Here is a 20,497-nt window from a genome sequence, read left to right as displayed (position 1 = left end):
CAACTAAGCACACAAACTTTCTAAAAATAATTTCAAATCCTAGATCACACAATTGGCTAACACTTAGTAAATTATGTTTCAAACCATCAACGAGAAGAACCTCATTTATAGAAGATGAGAAGCTTTTACCAACTTTTCCAATAGCCACTATTTTTCCTTTACCATCATCACCGAAAGTGACAAACCCTCCATCATACTCATCAAGCTTTATGAAGAAGGTTGCATTTCCGGTCATATGCCTAGAGCATACCTACAAAATGAGCTCAAGTGACTTTAGGTATCCAAATCTTCTTAGATCCTTTCACATTAAACCATCTCCTATGTCCCAAGCCATTGTAGTAAAAAACAACTTTGTAAACTTTGTCACCAATCATTCTTTCACCCAAAAAAAATATTGAATGGGAAAGTGGCCATTTCGGTTGCATAGTCTACAAAATCTTGGAGTTGCTGTTTTGCTAAAACTTGTTGGGTTTTGAAACCTTGTATCATTTGAAGATGAGGCTATGTTTTCAAAACAAAGTTTTTCAACAGATTTGAAATTCTTGTGAAACCCCAAGACAGCTTTATCATATAGAGGTTTTTGACTAGCCAAGATTTGATTTAAATTTTCAGAACTTTGAGTGAACTTGGCTAAGTCATTTTCAAGATTTTTGATCTTTTTTAGCAACTCTTCATTTTCTTTAAAATAGTTTACATATGCAACAACAGAATTATCACTTTCACAGCTTCTAAGTTGAGCTTTTAACTGCTTGTTTTCTTCAACAAGTTCAACAGCAGTTTCAGCCTCTCTTAGTTTATCTTTAAGAAAACCATTTTCAGCTTTAAGAATGGTGGTTTGTTGTTTAAGATCTTGGTTATCAAGCAAAAATCATCTAATTTTTTCAGAAAGGTGGTCTATCATAAGATGAAGATCTTCAGTGTCAGGGTTATGAAAAACTACCTGTTCAACGTGATCTGCCATGAGACATGGTTGGGACTTGGTCTCTGATTCTTCATCATCGTCTGAGTCATTTTTTAGGTCCTCCCAAGAAGCCATCAGTCCCTTTTTCTTTCCTTTCTTTGGCTTCTCCTCCTTCTTCAGCTTAGGGCAATCAGATTTGAAATGCCCAGTCTCTTTACAGTTGTTGCATGTCACCCTGCTGAAATCTTTCTTTTATTTTCTTGAACTGCTTTCCTTGCCTCTTTCCTTGAACTTCACCATTTTCCTGAGTTTTTTGGCAAACAACACAAATTCATTTTCGGAGGAATTATCACTGGATTCATCATCCAGGGCGTTAGTAACATATGTAAAAGCAATTCCTTTCTTTTTTGAATCTTTTTTCAAATGAGTGTTTTTGAAAGCAAGTAAATTTCCTCTCAAGTCATCATATGTCATGAAATCTAGACTACTACTCTCAGATATGATTAATGCTTTAGTTTCTCACTCTTTTGTGAGACATCTCAAAACTCTTTTCACAAGCACAGAATCAGGATACGTAATTCCCAAAGCATCCAAGCCAACAATGATGATGTTGAATCTTTCGAACAATTCATCAATAGATTCTCCTTCCTTCATTGCAAACATTTCATACTCCCTGTTCAACATATCTATCCTGGTCTTCTTCACTATGGTGGTTCCTTCATTTGTGATTTGAAGTTTGTCCTAGATTTTCTCTGCCGTTGTGCATCGTGATACCCGTCAGTATTTCTCGAAGCTGATAGCACAGTTGAGCAAGTTAACAGCCTTGGCATTGAGTTCTACCTTCTTTATGTCTTCTTCGGTCCAGCTTGCTTCGGGTTTAAGAGAGATTACTCCTTCTGCACTTGTTGTGGTTGGAAATTGAGGACCGTCCAGGATAATCTTCCATTGTCTGTAGTCCACTGCTTGCACAAAAATCTTCATTCTCTCCTTCCAATAGGTGTAGTTTTTCCCACTGAAAAGAGGATGTCTGTTGCTTGATTGTCCTTCTGTCAGGTTGTAGGACACCAGATTTGAGCCACTATTTTTTGCCATCTGGATCTTTTCTCCAAGCTGCAAAGCTTGATCTCTTTGAGACCAAGCTCTGATACCAATTGATGGTTTATCAGTGGCTAAGAGAAGGGGGGTTGAATCTTAGCCCCTTTTTTGCTTAGTAACTCTTGCTGTCTTTCATAACACTTGAGGAGATATTTCTTGTTTTTGTCTCATGCCTAGCCAAGAGACCTTTTTATTTTGTCTCTTGACTAGCCATGAGATCTTTTTCAGTTTTGTCTCCTATGCAGCAGAATCAGAAATAGAGTAGAAGAGAGAAAAAATTACACCAAGATATATCCTGGTTCAGCTGCTAAGTGCAATGCAGCCTACATCCAGTCTCCATCACAACAATGATGGAATTTCACTATAATCATCTTTGATTATAAACACCAATTCTCCCTAGGAACTATCCTTCCTATCCGGGACAAGTCCAGAATCTAATCCCAATCCTGAACTTGACTTGGTAACCTACCAAGCTTTCAACTGCAAAGTGCTAATCCAACTTGCAAAGGGATTCCCACAGAATCATGATACACAACACAGATGTACAAAGGACCTCTAAGAACATCTATGGCTTTTCTTTTAATTTTGCACACTCTGCCTTTTTTCGCTCTATGGTTTTTTCTTACAAACTTCACTGTTTGAATTTTTCCATGAGACTCAAGACAGAAAAAATTAAACAGAAAAATACAAAATGAAGAACATTGAAGGAGAAGAACTTCTGTTAGCTTAGGTAGCTATGTGAACACTGTGCTTTCACTCTTTTTCTTTCCTTGCTTCAAGCCCTGGCTGTTCTCCCTTATTTATAGAAGGGGAAGCCTCCATGGTTGAAACTGTTGAACCAAGCTAAACTTCTTCTTCTTCAAGCAAAACCGTTTCGGGCACAGAGAGAGAGGAGAGATAACCGAATGATATATCCAACATGAAATTACCTCTGAGTCTTCTCTTTACACCAAGCTTCATCAATCCGAGCCATCTAACTTGACTTACACTTCAAGAAGGATTCCTAGCCCTTGATGCATTCTTGATGCATGACAGCTCCTCCTGCTCCACTTTTGCTTCCTCCTTCACGTAGCCTCCCTAGCCACCTTCTGTGATGAGTGAACACAAAGCAGAGACGAGCCATGCCTCTGAGATCTTCTTCCTCTGACCGAGATCAACTTCTTCCATTTTTGGTATGGAGAGCATGAGCTTACTTCACCAAATCTTACCTATTTTTGATGAAGATCTCAGCAACAGCATACTTTTTATTTTCTTTTTCTTGCCATCATTACAATGGTCTTTAGCTTGCATCTAGCTTCTTCTTCATTACTCTGATAGCTTGCAAAGGCTTCCATGCTTTCTCTATGAAGTGACCAAATGAAGAAGAGAGATGAGAGAGAAGAGAGAATAGAAAGAAAAGCATGTAATGAATTTGAACAAATTAAATCAAAATGAATTAATTTCTACTCCCATTTCTTTCTTAGTGGCGTGTAACATTAATGAGGCCATCAAATCAATTGCATATTCTCTCTCATGTTTTCAATGCAAGTTAATTCAAGTTAATTGAATTTGAAATCCATCATAACTTGAAAGTGGGATCCGTTGGAAGCAAGGAACTTTGCTTTCTTTCAATATTGGTTTTGGACCAAGCTTTGGTCTTAGTAGCAAAGATTCCAATTGGGTTTATATCACAATTTCTGGCCCAAATAGCATAACCATGATTTCAACCACCATAATCACAACAATTTAATATCAAGGCTAAGAAAAATATTCCAATGGGCTTGTTATATTTCGGCCCAATAGCAAAATCTGCATAGCAAAATTATTTAATTAGCACATATGAATTAAAATCAAATTAATAATTTTGCAACTAATTATTTTAATAATGTTTGATCATCACTAATTTAATTTGGAGTTTTCCAAACTCATCACTCTCAGACGCGATTCTCCTTCCTCATTCTCACTCTCAAGCGCGATTCTCCTTCCCCCTCTCTCTGGCGGTACATTTCTCCTTTCTCTATTTCCGGTGTGGCACGATTCTCCTTCGCTCTCTCTCTCAGGCACGGTTGCGATTCTCCTTCTTCTCTCTCAGATGTGGTGCCCTCTGTCTCAAGCGCGAACTTCTTTGACAGCATTTTCTTTATTTGATTTTGCAAGGTAAGCTTTTACTCATTATGCTTTTGATTCTTCATTTTGAGCTTCTTCAACTTGATTACACAATAATGAGCAGGAACAAATTATTATTTTATACCCGTAGAAATGTTTGATTATAATTTGGTTATGAATTTGATTTGTGTTTTAGTTTAATTTGTTGTGAAAGTAGTCATTATTAGTGTCTTATTGTACTTGAACACCACGTGCTTGTGAAAATACTTGAATGAAAATATGCCGTACTTCATGTTTCAGGATTGTGGGGTAGAGGAGTTTGAAAATTTAATCACTTATCACAAATAATCTTAAAACCAAATAAAAAAAATCTGCATTTAATACCACTTACTTTGTTTAGAATTTTCTTTCTAGTTTATTTGGAGCTAGTTTTTTTTAATGGTTATAGTCTCCAATTTTCTATGTGTTTAATTAACATGAATTTGAACTTTGATTTAGGTTTTGGTATTTGATCATGGTTGGATTTTTCTCCTTTTCTTTGTGTTTCTCTCTCTTCGGTCACTCTTCCAACGTTGGAGGTGCGACGGCTTTCCTTTTGTCCATACACCCTTCCCTCTTTCCTCCTTTACTGTGTTTCCTTCTCTATTCTTCCTCCCCCCTCTTTCTCTCTCTCCTTCCCATCTCCTCCCTCTCTCTCTCCCTCCCTCCCTCCCTCTCCCTCTCTCTCTCTCCCACCCTCCATTTTTCTCTCCCTCCCTCCCTCCCTCCCTCCCTCTCGTGTATGTTAGTAAATTTAGCTTGCTTCTCTCTATTTGTTGCTATATTGTATTTGATATGATGGTGGTGTTGGCAATTATTATAATGCTTAAGGCAATGATGTAAAAATTTGAAAAAAAAAATGTTTAAAAAGTTGAAGATAATATAATAAATAAGGGTAATATGGGTATTTTAATTAATTTTTTACTAGAGTCAACAAAAAATTTAAAGATTAGTCATTTTTGTCAAATGAAACTTATCTTTTAAGCATACAACTTCAATTTCATTTTTCTATGACTAATTTTGTCAGCGGCCAAATTTTTTATGATTAAAAATATGACTATTTACTCTTGGCCCATGAAAAAAAAATTAATATACCAAAAAAATTCAAATTACATGAAAAAAATATTCAAATCATATAAAAAAAATCAAATCACATTAAATTCATTTTGAAGTGGTTGTGCATATTTCTTTTATAAAAACATCCACATCATAAACCCCAATATGTTTTTTACTAAAGGATGAAAAAATATCCATAATATACTAAAAAAATCCAAATTACATGAAAAAACATCCAAATCACATTGAAAAAAATTCAAAACATTTTGGAGGGGGTTGTGGATCTTTATTTTTGAAATTAGATGTTTCTTTCTTTGTAAAAGAAATATCTGCATCATAAACCCTAATACATTTTCTACTAAAGAACAAAAAACATTCACAATATACCAAAAACAATCCAATTATATCGAAAAAGCATCCAAATTACATCGAAAAATCCAAATCACATCGAAAGAAGACTACGGCGATGGAGGGCGTGACGCGATGGAGGACGGCCACGCGATGGCGGAGGTGCGACGTGATGAAGAACGACGACTGCATGCAGGGTGGCTGGCAACCACATCTTCAACGGTGCTGCGTGGACGGCGAGGGCGACGACGTGCTTGACGGCACTGGTGTGGACAGGAAGGGCGTGGACATCGCTGGTTGTTCCCCGTAGACTAGCACCGATGAAATGCCAAACAGTGAGCGGCGGCAAAATGGTGGTTGTCTTCCATCAAGAGCCCTCCAGCGATGGATGACAACACGACGACTGGGGCTGACTGGTGCAAGGACAAGTCATGACGCATAATAACTACGATGGAGACTGCGCGGCGAAAAGACAGCGAGTGAGAGAACTAGCTGCACACGAGGAATGGTGACTGATGATGGGACACCAGTGATACAAAAGTGGCACGACGTGCAAGAGAAGATTAATAGGAAGAGGAACGTGAAAGAGAGGACAGAAGGTGCGTATACGTAGTGGTTTGTGGCTTGGAATTGTATGATGCGCATATGAAAAGGGAACAAAACTAAATTTTTCGAATTTCAAATTTAGGATTAAAAGAGAGTTAGTTAAGTTAGCTTATATCATAGTTAGTGTCCTATACTTTTCCTTATAACAAAGGGTCCAGTTTTGTATAAAATCCAAGAACATTTGCTTGATTGGAAATGAAATATCATTTTCTTTTCTGGTGTTAAACACTATCAAGAGCATTCTCAAATGATTGAATAATGAATTAACTCCTCTGCTTTTTCTTGCTGTAGCAATCAATTTCTACTCAAACCAGGACCATAACGTGAAATTTAATAGGCCAAACACTTTACCCATCATATTAAAAAGCCTAAGTGTATTCTAAATAGTATGGATGGCATAGTTGCCAGTCTTGGCAAAGTGAAAACTTGTCTCCTTGACCTCCCTCAAAAATGATCTTATGCTTGCCATGAAATAATCAACAATAACCAATTAACTTCTAACCCTTATATATATATACTCCTTTAGATCTCATTACATGCATCAAGTACTTCTCAGAACAAAAACTACGAAAGATGAGAAAACTAATAGGGGTTCTACAAGGAAAAGCAAAATAAATAAATAAGATGAAGATTTTTTTGCTCAAAAGCACCCTTTGTTCTCCTAATTTTTCTTGTTATCACAAATTGCTTGTTCTCTGAGGGGTAAAAGTGCCGCCAAGTGGCAGAATCATAGGGAAGAAACCATCTCCAGGATAATGTGTAACGAGAATGATTCAAATTGTAGCATGGAAGGTAAAGCATACACAACCTACAAATGTTCACAAATCTGTGACCTCACACACAAGAGCCACTCACACTGAACAGCTTCCAAAAAGGTGGAGACGATGAAAGCCCATCAGAGTGTGAGAACAAGTACCATTCGGATGACACTCCAGTTGTCGCACTCTCTACAGGATGGTTCAACAAGAGCAGGTGCCTGAACATCACAATTACCGAGAATGGGAGGAGTGTGGTGGCAATGGTGGTTGATGAGTGCGACTCAAGAATGAGGTGTGATGAGGACCATGATTACCAGCCTACCTGTAAGAATAACATTGTTGATGTCTCCAAGGCTGTCTGGGAAGCCTTGGGAATTCCTCATGAGCAATGGGGAGAAACGGACCTTACTTGGTCAGATGCTTGATGTTTTTCAATGGGGTGGCTTGTACATTACTTGGTTTCTATGTTGTGTGATACTTTGCTTAAGAATGTTGTTTTGATTATGTTGTAAATATGAACTTTCTTACACATTATATGTATGCGTATTCTTTGTTGGTCTAACTTAGCAGGTATCTCATATATAAACACAAATCATGAGGCACATATTTACAGTAGCATGCCAGAGAAAACTCGGTAAGCCTCTAGAAGGAAACTAAGATGCAAATGAAGAACAATAAATATAGGCAAAATAAAAAAGCAGAAGAGCAGAAAGCTGCTTTTGCTACAAAAATCTTATAAGGCTTCTACAATGAAATGAATAAAGCTTCTGTGAAATTAAGCCTTTCTCAAGTACAAAAAAATTAATCCTTAGAAGAATCCACTCATGGAAATAAATTAAGGATAACAGATATAGAACTAAACCAGAGTATACGAAACACCACGAGTAATCTTATAACCGAAGAATAAAATCTTTACCACTATAAAAGCAACTTCAAGGACAATGTTACAGGAGACTGCAGAAAACCTAGAAGACTCATGAGTGAGTACATTTTTGCAGAGCTAGCAACCGCAGGACAAATACATAATAGTAGTACCTGCATAGATATCCCATGCTCTCCTGCCCTTGTGTAGAAAAGTTAGTTACTAGTAAACTACGTCCAAAGTGGTTTCCTATCAACCAGCTTTAGATGACTCGCTTGAAGATTTTGGCTCTATGTTCTTTCTCAAAAACTCAGACAACCTTGCACTAACAGCACGCCCTCGTTCTAGGCAGTGAAGATAATCATCCACTTGAAAAATACACCAGGAAATAATTAGATCATAGATTATATAATTCACAGTTGCAATCACATGCTAGGAACAATTGAAAGGTATAAAACAATGGTTCGAACATCTGTAACCATGTAGAAAATATTAAATGAAGTGAGACTAAATACCTGACATAGCACCATGGGTAACAGATGTGATGATACCATGTGCCGTGGGCTCACCACCCTTCTGCGTTGATCTTTCTGGTAGAACGGAAACATTCAAATTTGGAAAAACTAAATAGGAAAATGCTTTCATTTTCTGCCATATGATAAAATTGCAATGAATTAGAGTTGTGTACAAGCAAGAGAAACAGGAATACAATTATCATAATTATAGTATAAACATGTCAGCTGTTAAGTTCCATTAAATCTAACCAGCAAGTAATCATTTACCAGCAAATACAATAAATGGTATATAAAAGATATTGTTAACACTAGTACATGAAAGTGTTTTAGTGATGAAAACAAAGAAAATTAAGAAAAGATTTAAGCATTTCAGCTACAATCCACTAGGTATTGAGACTTTATCAGCTCATCACAAGTCAAATGCTACATAAATCATGTGCGTAGAAGTTTTTTAACCTAACTAAATTCACTAGACATCAGCTGAGTGTGTGTGTGTGTGTATATATGCAAACCTCTTCTTCCCGTTTATTTGGGTCCAAAAAGATATAGCCATTATCTGCTACAGAACAACATATTGCAACTGCAGAGAGAGAAGGATTAGAAATCAGTAATAAGAAAAATGAAATCAGTACACCATAAGATAATAACAAGTGTTGATTACCAGCAAGATGTCTCAGGGGTATTCCAGCATCCACGAGTGCAGCACATGCTGCATTTATTGCACATGGAAGTAGCTACTATGTCAAGAAAAAGAAGCAAAAGATCCAAGAGCATGTTCATGAAATACTTATCTTTATAGGACTGCCTGACTATACACCATGACACACTTAAAGAACACATACCACAAATCATAAAAGAAATTTCAAGGATACAGCACCATCATCATGAACAACCTGCAGTAAAACCATGAATGTTCAATCCTAAAATACAAGCTCGTATAAAATTTACATGTATATATCACCTTAATACCTAGGAAGAACCAAGGATGTGCCACTAGCTAAAGCTAGTATATAAGCAAAATTAATGCAAACTACAAGAACAATACATATGTAAAAAGGAAAGTTAAAGAGATGCTCAGATTGCAGCATGTTTTTTTACCCTAACTAATTGTGTGAAAATTAACAAACCAACAAAAATGAGAAGGGAGGGAATGAGGGATTCAATGAGAAACATGCCTGTACTATGACTGAAGTGGTGGTATTCGGGTATATTGACCGAATGCAAATGCTCTCTAGTGTTCTCTTCAAAATCATCTCATATTCCCTCTCCGCTTTTCCTACAAGGTTGAAATAAAATAAATTAACTGAAACAGTTGCACCAAAATAGTGACAGTTCTGAGTAACCTAGAATCATGACCAGTAGATAGCCATTTACTTAGCATAGATAGAGAAATTTTATAAATTCAGGCATTGGAAGAAAAGAGTGACACTTGATTGAAAATAATAACGAAAGAGAGAGTTATGCTGTAGTGTAATCACCAATTTGTCCAGTCTTGGGTTTCCAAACAACTTCAAAAGAAGCTTTCTCAGGATTTTCATTCTTCCTGGTACCGGCTTTTGGTCCGTAAACTGCAGCAACCACCTTGGTATCTCCTTCAAACAAGGAAAGCAAACAACCATTTCCCAAAATCAGTTTTGTTTTTTCACTAAAATTGGAAACAACGCGAAATGATAAAACTTCACACAAAACTAAAGGGGAAGGATGGCAGTGAGGGTGAGACCTTGAGACCAGGTAGCGGAGCCATGAGCACGGTGGAGGATGGAGCGAGAACAAGCCAGTGGCCTTAGCTGATTCGGGCTCCGCCCATCTGGCCTCTCAATCTCCATTCAAGAACAATCAGTAGCGGCAACAAGGTTGTTAAACTTGCGAGTCTAAGTAAACTCGTGGAGCTCACCTAGACTCGATTTGTGTGAGATTACCTGTTATGATTTAATAGAATAAAGCATACATCATATATAAGATATATATTTACTCAAATCTAGCCATTCAAAATCAACAAGTACAACCAGTCTACCACAAAGCACAATATTAAACAAAAATAAAGTTATAATAAACCCTAAACCAACATTCTCAGATATCCAGTCTCTAAACAAATAATTCAACAGCCATAACTAAAACTCCTAGCTCTAACCATAGTTATCAGAACCAAACCGGTAATTGACCAAGCCATACGACCAGGTCACTGGTTCCACCGGTGAGTGGGCCACTGATTCACCTGTTTGACCCGGTCATAAATAAAAATGTAAAATTATAAAAATCAAATTAAAACCAAAAGTTAAAGCTTAAAATGCATGTCTTTACAAACATATTAATAACAATAAGGTATCAATTCTTAGACATTACTAATGATGCAAAAAGAGATAATAAACTAGTCACTAGTACAAAATATTTTCACAGTTTAAATGAACAAAAGAGAGCAAAAGATAACACAATCAATAAATCATATCCAAGGGGTGATCTCAGAGTCGGCATCTATATCTTCATAGGACAAATTTGAAGCTTGACCAACATTTCGTTCATTTTTATTTGCTTCTATTTCTACATTTGTGTATTTTTCACAAATTAATACCAAGAATAATTCATAATAGCAACTGAGTTGTGATGAACACATTTTTTAAATTCTAGCAAAAAAACCAAACAGAGAGCACGGGAACAACAATTTAACTGAACAATTTTACTCTTGAGTTGCAGAGAGCATGAACCTCATTTTCAACAACAAATTCAACGCAACAAATGATTTAGCTCAAAAGATGATTTAAAGATTTACAGCAACAAAAAGTTTAGCTAAGTGATTATTTCAGCAACACAACAACAGATTCAAGCTTCAGCGATGATAATCAGTAAACAACGTCAATTGAGCAAGAAAGAACAGGGGAATTTGTTGGAACTCACCAAGTCGGGGACCAGCTGCTGACGGCAAGGTTCGAAGCAAGAAGACCACAACGACGACCAGCCCCGGGATGTGCGACGAACGCAGGGAAGGCGTGCGACTGAGTGCGAGACGGTGACGAATCAAAGAGCGACGACGACGACCAGCCCCAGGACCTGCTGCTTCTGCCGCCGGCGACGACGAGCGCAGGGAAGGCGCGCGCTGACTGCGAGACGGTGACTTGACAGAGAGCGATGACGAGCTTCAGTGCGAGACCGGAGGCAGTGAGAAAGACCGGAGATGAAAGAGCTTGAGTGCGAGAGTGACAGTGAGAGAGATGAGAGAGGTTGAGCTTGAGCTTGAGCTTAAGTGACTGACGAGACTGAGACAGAGTGGTGGCCTCGTGGGTGCGAGAGGAAAAGGAAGGGGAGACGTTCACCGAGAAGATTAGGGTTTTGGGCTTTTGGCTTACCTTTACAGGAAAACGACGTCGTTTTCAAATTTTTTAGAAAAAAAAATTAAACATGACCTAGTCCGGGTTATGGACTGACCGGGTCACCAGTTTTGCTTAAATCCAAATGGGTCGAACCGATTTTTTGCAAGTCTGATGTTTAAGCAATTCGATGAATCGTTCGACCCGATCAAATAAATGAGTGATTGAGTTTTTGGTTGAAGTAATTAAATCGAGTCGGATCTAATAACTATGACTCTAACAATTAAAAGCATACACAATTGACATCTAATCATTTAAGTTAAATTTAACAATATAAAATAAACGTACATCAATTTTGTAAAGGTTACCTATGCAACTTGCAAGCACATACAAGATATTGTGAGTTTGTAATATTTAACCTAATTTAATTTCAAATTACTCCAATATAATAATGTTTGTGTAAGTATAACTACAGAAGCAACGAAAAACAAATAATTTGAAACACAAGTTTGAAATTTTAGTTATTGAGTATTGCTAAAAAAAGATAAATTTTAAATACTTGAAATAGAGCAAAATTAATGAGATTGAAAAAGCATTGGCTAGAAGCTACGAGCAAGGGCAACGCCAAATCAAAAGTGCAGTATCTAAAAGCTCATCTTTGATCACTAAAGTCTGAACGCATATGTCTGAACTAGAAGTAGATGCAGTTATAATGACGTACACGTAGCCATCAGCGACAGACTAGGGATATCAACGACAGAAACCAACTGGGCGAGTGAGATGAAGCCATGAAGCAAAGCAAAGGTAGGACGAAGGCACTAAGCAGACTACAACGACAAACGACAGTGTCCAGCTACTAGCAGGAGGGCAATAAGAGAGTGGAAGTATGGGTGAGAACAGTGCAACCATAGAGGAAGTGAGTTTGTTACTGAGTGCCGTTAGTGGTAGTGTAATAATGTAACCCAAGGAGAAAGGCCTTTTTCTAGCAAAACGGTGCCCTTTTTTTAGCCCAAAATTGGATAAAATTTAAACTCCCAAAGTCATCCCTATACCAGTCGAATTTACAAAAAATGAGTTTGAAACCAAGTCAATGCGATTTTACTATTTAGAAAAAAAAAACTCGAATTTACTATTACTACAAGAGAAATGATGCGTACTGTCAGATTTAGCGTCGCAAGTTAGCGAGGGATTTACATGCAAATTTAGAAATAAATTTGTCGGGCAAACAATTTAACGGTGTATTCGGTTTTCGACGGTAAATTCGTCGGTAATAGTTGGAGGGAAAAAGAAAAATCTTCGCGATAATTATCGTCGAATTTATGATCGGATTTTTCCGATGATAAACCTAAATAGTGGAACGCTATGTTTTGGTCACTCGCTGATTCGTTACCCGCAGATAAATCCGCTGGTAAATCCGACGGTAATTTTGCCTTAAATTCAAATCGGGAACCCTCTCCACCCTCATTTTGAATTACAGTCTCTCTCTCTCTCTCTCTCTCTCTCTCTCTCTCTCTCTCTCTCTCTCTCTCTGCAGCCTCTCATCTCTCACTCTCTCTCTATTCCTCTCGTCTCCCCCAACTCTGGTAGCCCTCTCTTCCCCTTCATTTCGAATTAGACTCTCTCTGCACCTTCTCATCTCTCACTCTCTCTCTCTAACCCTCTTGTCTTTCCCATTTTCGACAGCAGCCTCCTCTTAGGCGAACTTCGATGCAACTCTGGCAGTGAGCATCTTGCAGCCGCCTTCTACACCATTAAGAACGGCATCAACATCAACGTCACGCTCGTGAAGAGCATTCCTCGTCATTTCAGGTATTCATTTTTCATTTCTTTTTTTCTGTTTTTTAGGTTTTATTGTTTCCTTTTTATATTTTCTATTATTTTCTGTTGTTAGGGTGTTTCTGTTGACACGATTTTAATTAATGGGTTGGTTAAGTTTATGGATCTTTGAACTTGGTTTTTGCTTGAATCTTGTTGTTTTTGTCGAGGTTCTTTATAAGTGTTTGTTGTAGATTATGGAAGATTTATGGTTGAAATGTCAATGAATAATAATCAACGTGCCCTTTTTTATGGTCAAAAGTATCCTTATCTCTTATTATATGTTAGCTTTTGTTGGAGGACAGGGAATTCAATTGCCCTGGCCTCTCAGGACCAGTAGGTCCCACAGAATCTCCACCTACACCACCCTCTTCTACTCTATTCTTTTTCATTGTTCATATTCGCTCGAGGACGAGCAAAACTCTTAAGTTTGGTGTTGCAAAAACTTTGCTTTTTGACTTCTACCACTCCTAAGTATGGCACCAAAAACTGATGAAACCTTAAGGAAGAGGAAGGGAAAGGCACTTGCCTTCACTTTCCTTACCTCATTTGTCACCTATACAATTCAGCTGGAATTGTCATAGAAGAGGACAAGCCCATCTGATGAATCCACATTTCATGATATTCATTTTCTCTATTTGGGTGAATTTCATCAACTTTTCTTGCACTTATCCATTGAAATAGCATAGTTTCATGATTTCTTCCTAAATTGTGCTTGAAAGTGAAAACATGCTTTTTAGGCCTTTTAATTACTAAATTTTATTCGCTTTAATCCCATTTGATGTCTTGATGTGTTTGCTAAGTGATTTTAGGTTTCCAAAACAAGTATGGGTTGAAGAAGTGAGAAAAAGAGCATGCAAAAGAGAAGAAGCCATGAAGAAATGGAGTTTGGAAGATTCAGCATCAGTGCGTGCGCACAGCGATGCGTGCGCGCGCACAAGTTCAAGCTTGGCAACGCGTACGCGTGACCCACGTCATGTGAGCTCATTATTTGCAAATTGCTGGGGGCAAATTCTGGGCCTCCAAAACCCAATCCAACCCATTTCTGAAGTTATTTCAAGCCAAAGTGAAGAGGAATGAAGGGGGGAGCAATTATGTTTAGGTTTTTCTATGTTCTTGTCTTAGTTTTCTAGAGAGAGAAGCTCCCCCTCTCTCTAGAATTTAGGTTTTCTTAGTTAATTTTTCTTTAATTTCAGCTTTTAATTCTTGTTCTAATGTAGTTTCATTAATGTTTCCATGCTTTATTGTCTTAGTTCTGTTAGTTCTTCTTCTTAATTTTCCATTTTTGTCATTTTTATGTTTATGGATACTCTTGTTAATTTTAATTTCAATTAATGCAAATTTATATTTTCATGTTGATTGTTGCTTTCTTTAGTTGTTATTATTTTCTTACTTTTGGTAGTTAGATTTTATTTTTAATGCAATTTAATATTATTTTCTTTTCATGTATACCAAGTGTTTGATAAAATACTTGGCTTAGTTTTTACCAAGTTTTTCTTCACTCTTGGTATGAAATTGAGGACTTTGGTCACCCTTGAGTCATTGATGTCCATTCTTGATTGATATATTAGAGTAGTTAGTTGATTTGGTTTTCACTAAGTCTCCCATTAATAGAGCTTACTAGGACTTGTGGATTGAAATCAATTATGCCTATTTGACTTATCCTCGATGTAGGGTTGCCTAAGTAGGATTAACTCTTCATAATCATCATGTGTTTGTAGTCAATCTCTAGGATAGGTAACCTTAACTTTCACTCCTTGCCAGGAGATTTTTAGCATTTGAATTTTCCTTTCCTTGCTTTACTTGCTTTGGCTTTTAATTTCTTGCATGCTTATTTAATTCCTTCCTATTTACATTACTTGCTTCTTTTGCCACCCATTCTCCCTCACAGCCAATAATTGAGCACCTCAATTGAAACTCCTAGGGAAGACAACCCGGAAACTTAAAAACTCCCGGTTTATATTTGGTTTGAATTGTGACTATTCTTTGAATTTAAACTTTGATTGGGAATTAATTGTTGATTTAGACTATACTAGCAATGAACGAATTCTATTTTGTAAAATTCTAGATCAACAATAAATTCTCTTATCACCATCACTAAAAGAAGGATGGAGCATGTTAGAGAGTCGGTGGTGCACAAAATTGTGATCATCAATGGCGCCATCAACATGGTACGCTCAATTGCAATCTCAATTCTTTATCACAACTAACCAGCAAGTGCACTGGGTCGTCCAAGTAATAAGCCTTACGCGAGTAAGGGTCGATCCCACGGAGATTGTTGGTATGAAGCAAGCTATGGTCATCTTGTAAATCTCAGTCAGGCAGATTCAAATGGTTATGGATGATTTATGAATAAAGCATAAAACATAAAGATAGAGATACTTATGTAATTCATTGGTGAGAATTTCAGATAAGCGTATGGAGATGCTTTGTGCCTTCCGTCTCTCTGCTTTCCTACTGTCTTCATCCAATCCTTCTTACTCCTTTCCATGGCAAGCTGTATGTTGGGCATCACCGTTGTCAGTGGCTACAGTCCCGTCCTCTCAGTGAAAATGTTCAACGCGCTCTGTCACAGCACGGCTAATCATCTGTCGGTTCTCAATCAGGTTGGAATAGAATCCATTGATTCTTTTGCGTCTGTCACTAACGCCCAGCCTTCAGGAGTTTGAAGCTCGTCACAGTCATTCAATCTTTGAATCCTACTTAGAATACCACAGACAAATTCCAGATTCTCTTGAATGCCGCCATCAATTCTAGCTTATACCACGAAGATTCTGATTAAGGAATCCAAGAGATAAACATTTAAGCCTTGTTTGCTTGTAGAACGGGAGTGGTTGTCAGGCACGCGTTCATAAGTGAGAATGATGATGAGCGTCACATAATCATCACATTCATCATGTTCTTGGGTGCGAATGAATATCTTAGAACAAGAATAAGCTGAATTGAATAGAAGAACAATAGTAATTGCATTGATACTCGAGGTACAGCAGAGCTCCACACCTTAATCTATGGTGTGTAGAAACTTCACCGTTGAAAATACATAAGAACAAGGTTCAGGCATGGCCGTGAGGCCAGCCCCCAAAAAGTGATCTAAGATAGCATAAAACTCTCCAAGATAGCTACCAAGATGAAAATACAATAGCAAAAGGTCCTATTTGTAGAGAACTAGTAGCCTAGGGTTTACAAAGATGAGTAAATGACATAAAAATCCACTTCCGGGCCCACTTGGTGTGTGCTTGGGCTGAGCATTGAAGCTTTCATGTGTAGAGGCTTTTCTTGGAGTTAAACGCCAGCTTTTGTGCCAGTTTGGGCGTTTAACTCCCATTCTTGTGCCAGTTCCGGCGTTTAACGCCGGGCAGTTTTGAGCTGATTTGGAATGCCGGTTTGGGCCATCAAATCTCGGGCAAAGTATGGACTACTATACATTGCTGGAAAGCCCAGGATGTCTACTTTCCAACGCAGTTGAGAGCGCGCCAATTAGACTTCTGTAGCTCCAGAAAATCCACTTCGAGTGCAGGGAGGTCAGAATCCAACAGCATCTGCAGTCCTTTTCAGCCTCTGAATCAGATTTTTGCTTAGGTCCCTTAATTTCAGCCAGAAAATACCTGAAATCACAGAAAAATACACAAACTCATAGTAAAGTCCAGAAAAGTGAATTTTAACTAAAAACTAATAAAAACATAATAAAAACTAACTAAAACATACTAAAAACATACTAAAAACAATGCCAAAAAGCGTATAAATTATCCGCTCATCACAACACCAAACTTAAATTGTTGCTTGTCCCCAAGCAACTGAAAATCAAATAAGATAAAAAGAAGAGAATATGCAATGAATTCCAAAAACATCTATGAAGATCAGTATTAATTAGATGAGTGGGGCTTTTAGCTTTTTGCCTCTGAATAGTTTTGTCATCTCACTCTATCCTTTGAAATTCAGAATGATTGGCTTCTATAGGAACTCAGAATCCAGATAGTGTTATTGATTCTCCTAGTTAAGTATGATGATTCTTGAACACAGCTACTTTATGAGTCTTGGCCGTGGCCCAAAGCACTCTGTCTTCTAGTATTACCACCAGATACATACATGCCATAGACACATAATTGGGTGAACCTTTTCAGATTGTGACTCAGCTTTGCTAGAGTCCCCAATTAGAGGTGTCCAGGGTTCTTAAGCACACTCTTTTTGCCTTGGATCACAACTTTATTTCTTTCTCTTCCTTTTTTTTTCTTTTTTTTTGTTTTTTTTAATATTCACTGCTTTTTCTTGCTTCAAGAATCATTTTTATGATTTTTCAGATCCTCAGTAGCATGTCTCCTTTTTCATCATTCTTTCAAGAGCCAATCATTCATGAGCAACAAATTCAAAGGACATATGCACTGTTCAAGCATACATTTAGAAACCAAAATATTGCCACCACATCAAATAATTAATCTGTTATAAAATTCAAAATTCATGCAATTCTTCTCTTTTTCAATTAAGAACATTTTTCATTTAAGAAAGGTGATGGATTCATAGGACATTCATAACTTTAAGGCATAGACACTAAGACACTAATGATCATAAGACACAAATATAGATAAACATAAGCATGAAAATTCGAAAAACAGGAAAATAAAGAACAAAAAAATTAAAGAACGGGTCCACCTTAGTGATGGCGGCTTGTTCTTCCTCTTGAAGATCTTATGGAGTGCTTGAGCTCCTCAATGTCTCTTCCTTGCCTTTGTTGCTCCTCTCTCATGATTCTTTGATCTTCTCTAATTTCATGGAGGAGGATGGAATGTTCTTGGTACTCCACCCTTAGTTGTCCCATGTTGGAACTCAATTCTCTTAGGGAGGTGTTGATTTGCTCCCAATAGTTTTGTGGAGGAAAGTGCATCCCTTGAGGTATCTCAGGAATTTCATGATGAGTGGGATCTCTTGTTTGCTCCATCCTTTTCTTAGTGATGGGCTTGTCCTCATCAATGAGGATGTCTCCCTCTATGTCAATTCCAACTGAATAACAGAGGTGACAAATGAGATGAGGAAAGGCTAACCTTGCCAAGGTAGAGGACTTGTCCGCCACCTTATAAAGTTCTTGGGCTATAACCTCATGAACTTCTACTTTCTCTCCAATCATGATGCTATGAATCATGATGGCCCGGTCTATAGTAACTTCAGACCGATTGCTAGTGGGAATTATTGAGCGTTGGATAAACTCCAACCATCCCCTAGCCACGGGCTTGAGGTCATGCCTTCTCAGTTGAACCGGCTTCCCTCTTGAATCTCTCTTCCATTGAGCGCCCTCTTCACAAATGTCTATGAGGACTTGGTCCAACCTTTGATCAAAGTTGACCCTTCTAGTGTAAGGGTGTTCATCTCCTTGCATCATGGGCAAGTTGAATGCCAACCTTACATTTTCCGGACAAAAATCTAAGCATTTCCCCCGAACCATTGTAAGTTAATTCTTTAGGTCCGGGTTCACACTTTGATCATGGTTCTTGGTGATCCATGCATTGGCATAGAACTCTTGAACCATTAAGATTCTGACTTGTTGAATGGGGTTGGTAAGAACTTCCCAACCTCTTCTTTGAATCTCATGTCGGATCTCTGGATATTCATTCTTTTTGAGTTTGAAAGGGACCTCGAGGATCACCTTCTTCATGGCCACAACTTCATAGAAGTGGTCTTGATGCACCCTTGAGATGAATCTCTCCATCTCTCATGACTCGGAGGTGGAAGCTTTTGCCTTTCCTTTCCTCTTTCTAGAGGTTTCTCCGGCCTTAGGTGCCATAAATGGTTATGGAAAAACAAAAAGCAATGCGTTTACCACACCAAACTTAGAAGGTTTGCTCGTCCTCGAGCAAAAGAAGAAAAGAAAATAGTAGAAGAAGAAGAAATGGAGGAGATGGAGGAGGCTTTGTGGTTCGGCCAAGGGGGAGAAGTAGTGTTTAGGTTGTGTGAAAATGAAAGAGTGAAGATGGGTTTATATAGGAATGGAGAGGGGGTGTATGGTTCGGCCATTATGGGTAGGTTTGGGAGGGAAAGTGGTTTGAATTTGAATGGTGAGGTAGTTGGGGTTTTATGAAGGATGGATGTGAGTGGTGAAGAGAATAGTGGGATTTGATAGGTGAGGGATTTTTGGGGAAGAGGTGTTGAGTTGATTGGTGAATGGGTGAAGAAGAGAGAGAGTGGTGGGGTAGGTGGGGATCCTGTGGGGTCCACAGATCCTGAGGTGTCAAGAAAAATTCATCCCTGCACCAAATGGCGAGCAAAAATGCTCTTTATGCCAATTCTGGCGTTAAACGCCGGGCTGGTGCCCATTTCTGGCGTTTAACGCCAGCTTCTTGCCCTTTCCTGGCGTTTAATGCCAGTCTGGTGCCCCTTTCTGGCGTTAAACGCCCAGAATGGTGCCAGACTGGGCGTTAAACGCCCATTTCCTGCCCTTACTGGCGTTTAAATGCCAGCAAGGTTTTCCTCCAGGGTGTGCTATTTTTCTTTCTGTTTTTCATTTTGTTTTTGGTTTTTCAATTGATTTTGTGATTTTCCATGATCATCAACCTATAGAAAACATAAAATAACAAAGGAAAATAGATAAATATAACATTGGGTTGCCTCCCAACAAGCGCTTCTTTAATGTCAGTAGCTTGACAGTGGACTCTCATGGAGCCTTACAGATACTCAGAGCAATGTTGGAACCTCCCAACACCAAACTTAGAGTTTGAATGTGGGGGTTCAACACCAAACTTAGAAGTTGGTTGTGGCCTCCCAACACCAAACTTAGAGTTTGACTGTGGGGGCTCTGTTTGACTCTGTTTTGAGAGAAGCTCTTCATGCTTCCTCTCCATGGTAACAGAGGGATATCCTTGAGCCTTAAACACAAGGGATTCTTCATTCACTTGAATAATTAATTCTCCTTTGTCAACATCAATCACAGCCTTTGCTGTGGCTAGGAAGGGTCTGCCAAGGATGATGGATTCATCCATGCACTTCCCAGTCTCTAGGACTATGAAATCAGCAGGGATGTAATGGTCTTCAACTTTCACCAAAACATCCTCTACGAGTCCATAAGCTTGTTTTCTTGAATTGTCTGCCATCTCTAGTGAGATTCTTGCAGCTTGCACCTCAAAGATCCC

The 20,497-nt window shown here is 38.2% G+C and overlaps 1 protein-coding gene and 1 pseudogene across 1 annotated transcript; one reads left to right on the top strand and one right to left on the bottom strand.

Annotated features, from left to right (window-relative positions):
- Positions 1-5,696: 5,696 nt before the first annotated feature.
- On the top strand, positions 5,697-7,313 carry LOC130966203 (putative ripening-related protein 1; annotated as a pseudogene).
- Positions 7,314-7,643: 330 nt separating this feature from the next.
- Positions 7,644-11,585, bottom strand: LOC130970564 (exosome complex exonuclease RRP46 homolog). Its single transcript, XM_057896682.1, has 9 exons — positions 11,158-11,585; positions 9,986-10,184; positions 9,744-9,857; positions 9,441-9,541; positions 9,138-9,158; positions 8,927-8,999; positions 8,778-8,845; positions 8,266-8,398; positions 7,644-8,118 (listed from the first exon to the last, which is right to left on the bottom strand). The coding sequence occupies exons 2-9, from the start codon at positions 10,089-10,091 to the stop codon at positions 8,003-8,005; spliced, it is 732 nt and encodes a 243-aa protein (XP_057752665.1). The 5' UTR covers positions 10,092-10,184; positions 11,158-11,585; the 3' UTR covers positions 7,644-8,002.
- Positions 11,586-20,497: the final 8,912 nt, after the last annotated feature.

Source organism: Arachis stenosperma, chromosome 3, assembly GCF_014773155.1.
Source record: "Arachis stenosperma cultivar V10309 chromosome 3, arast.V10309.gnm1.PFL2, whole genome shotgun sequence".
In the NCBI taxonomy this organism is placed as follows: domain Eukaryota; kingdom Viridiplantae; phylum Streptophyta; class Magnoliopsida; order Fabales; family Fabaceae; genus Arachis; species Arachis stenosperma.
This window is presented reverse-complemented; position numbering and strand designations above follow the sequence as displayed.

Coding starts and splice junctions, on each gene's coding strand:
- LOC130970564 (XM_057896682.1), bottom strand. CDS start 10,091: ATGGAGATTGAGAGGCCAGATGGGCGGAGCCCGAATCAGCTAAGGCCA. Junction 9,159..9,440: donor CCACTTCAGTCATAGTACAG/GCATGTTTCTCA, acceptor GTTTTACTGCAG/GTTGTTCATGATGATGGTGC. Junction 8,119..8,265: donor TACCCATGGTGCTATGTCAG/GTATTTAGTCTC, acceptor GTATTTTTCAAG/TGGATGATTATCTTCACTGC.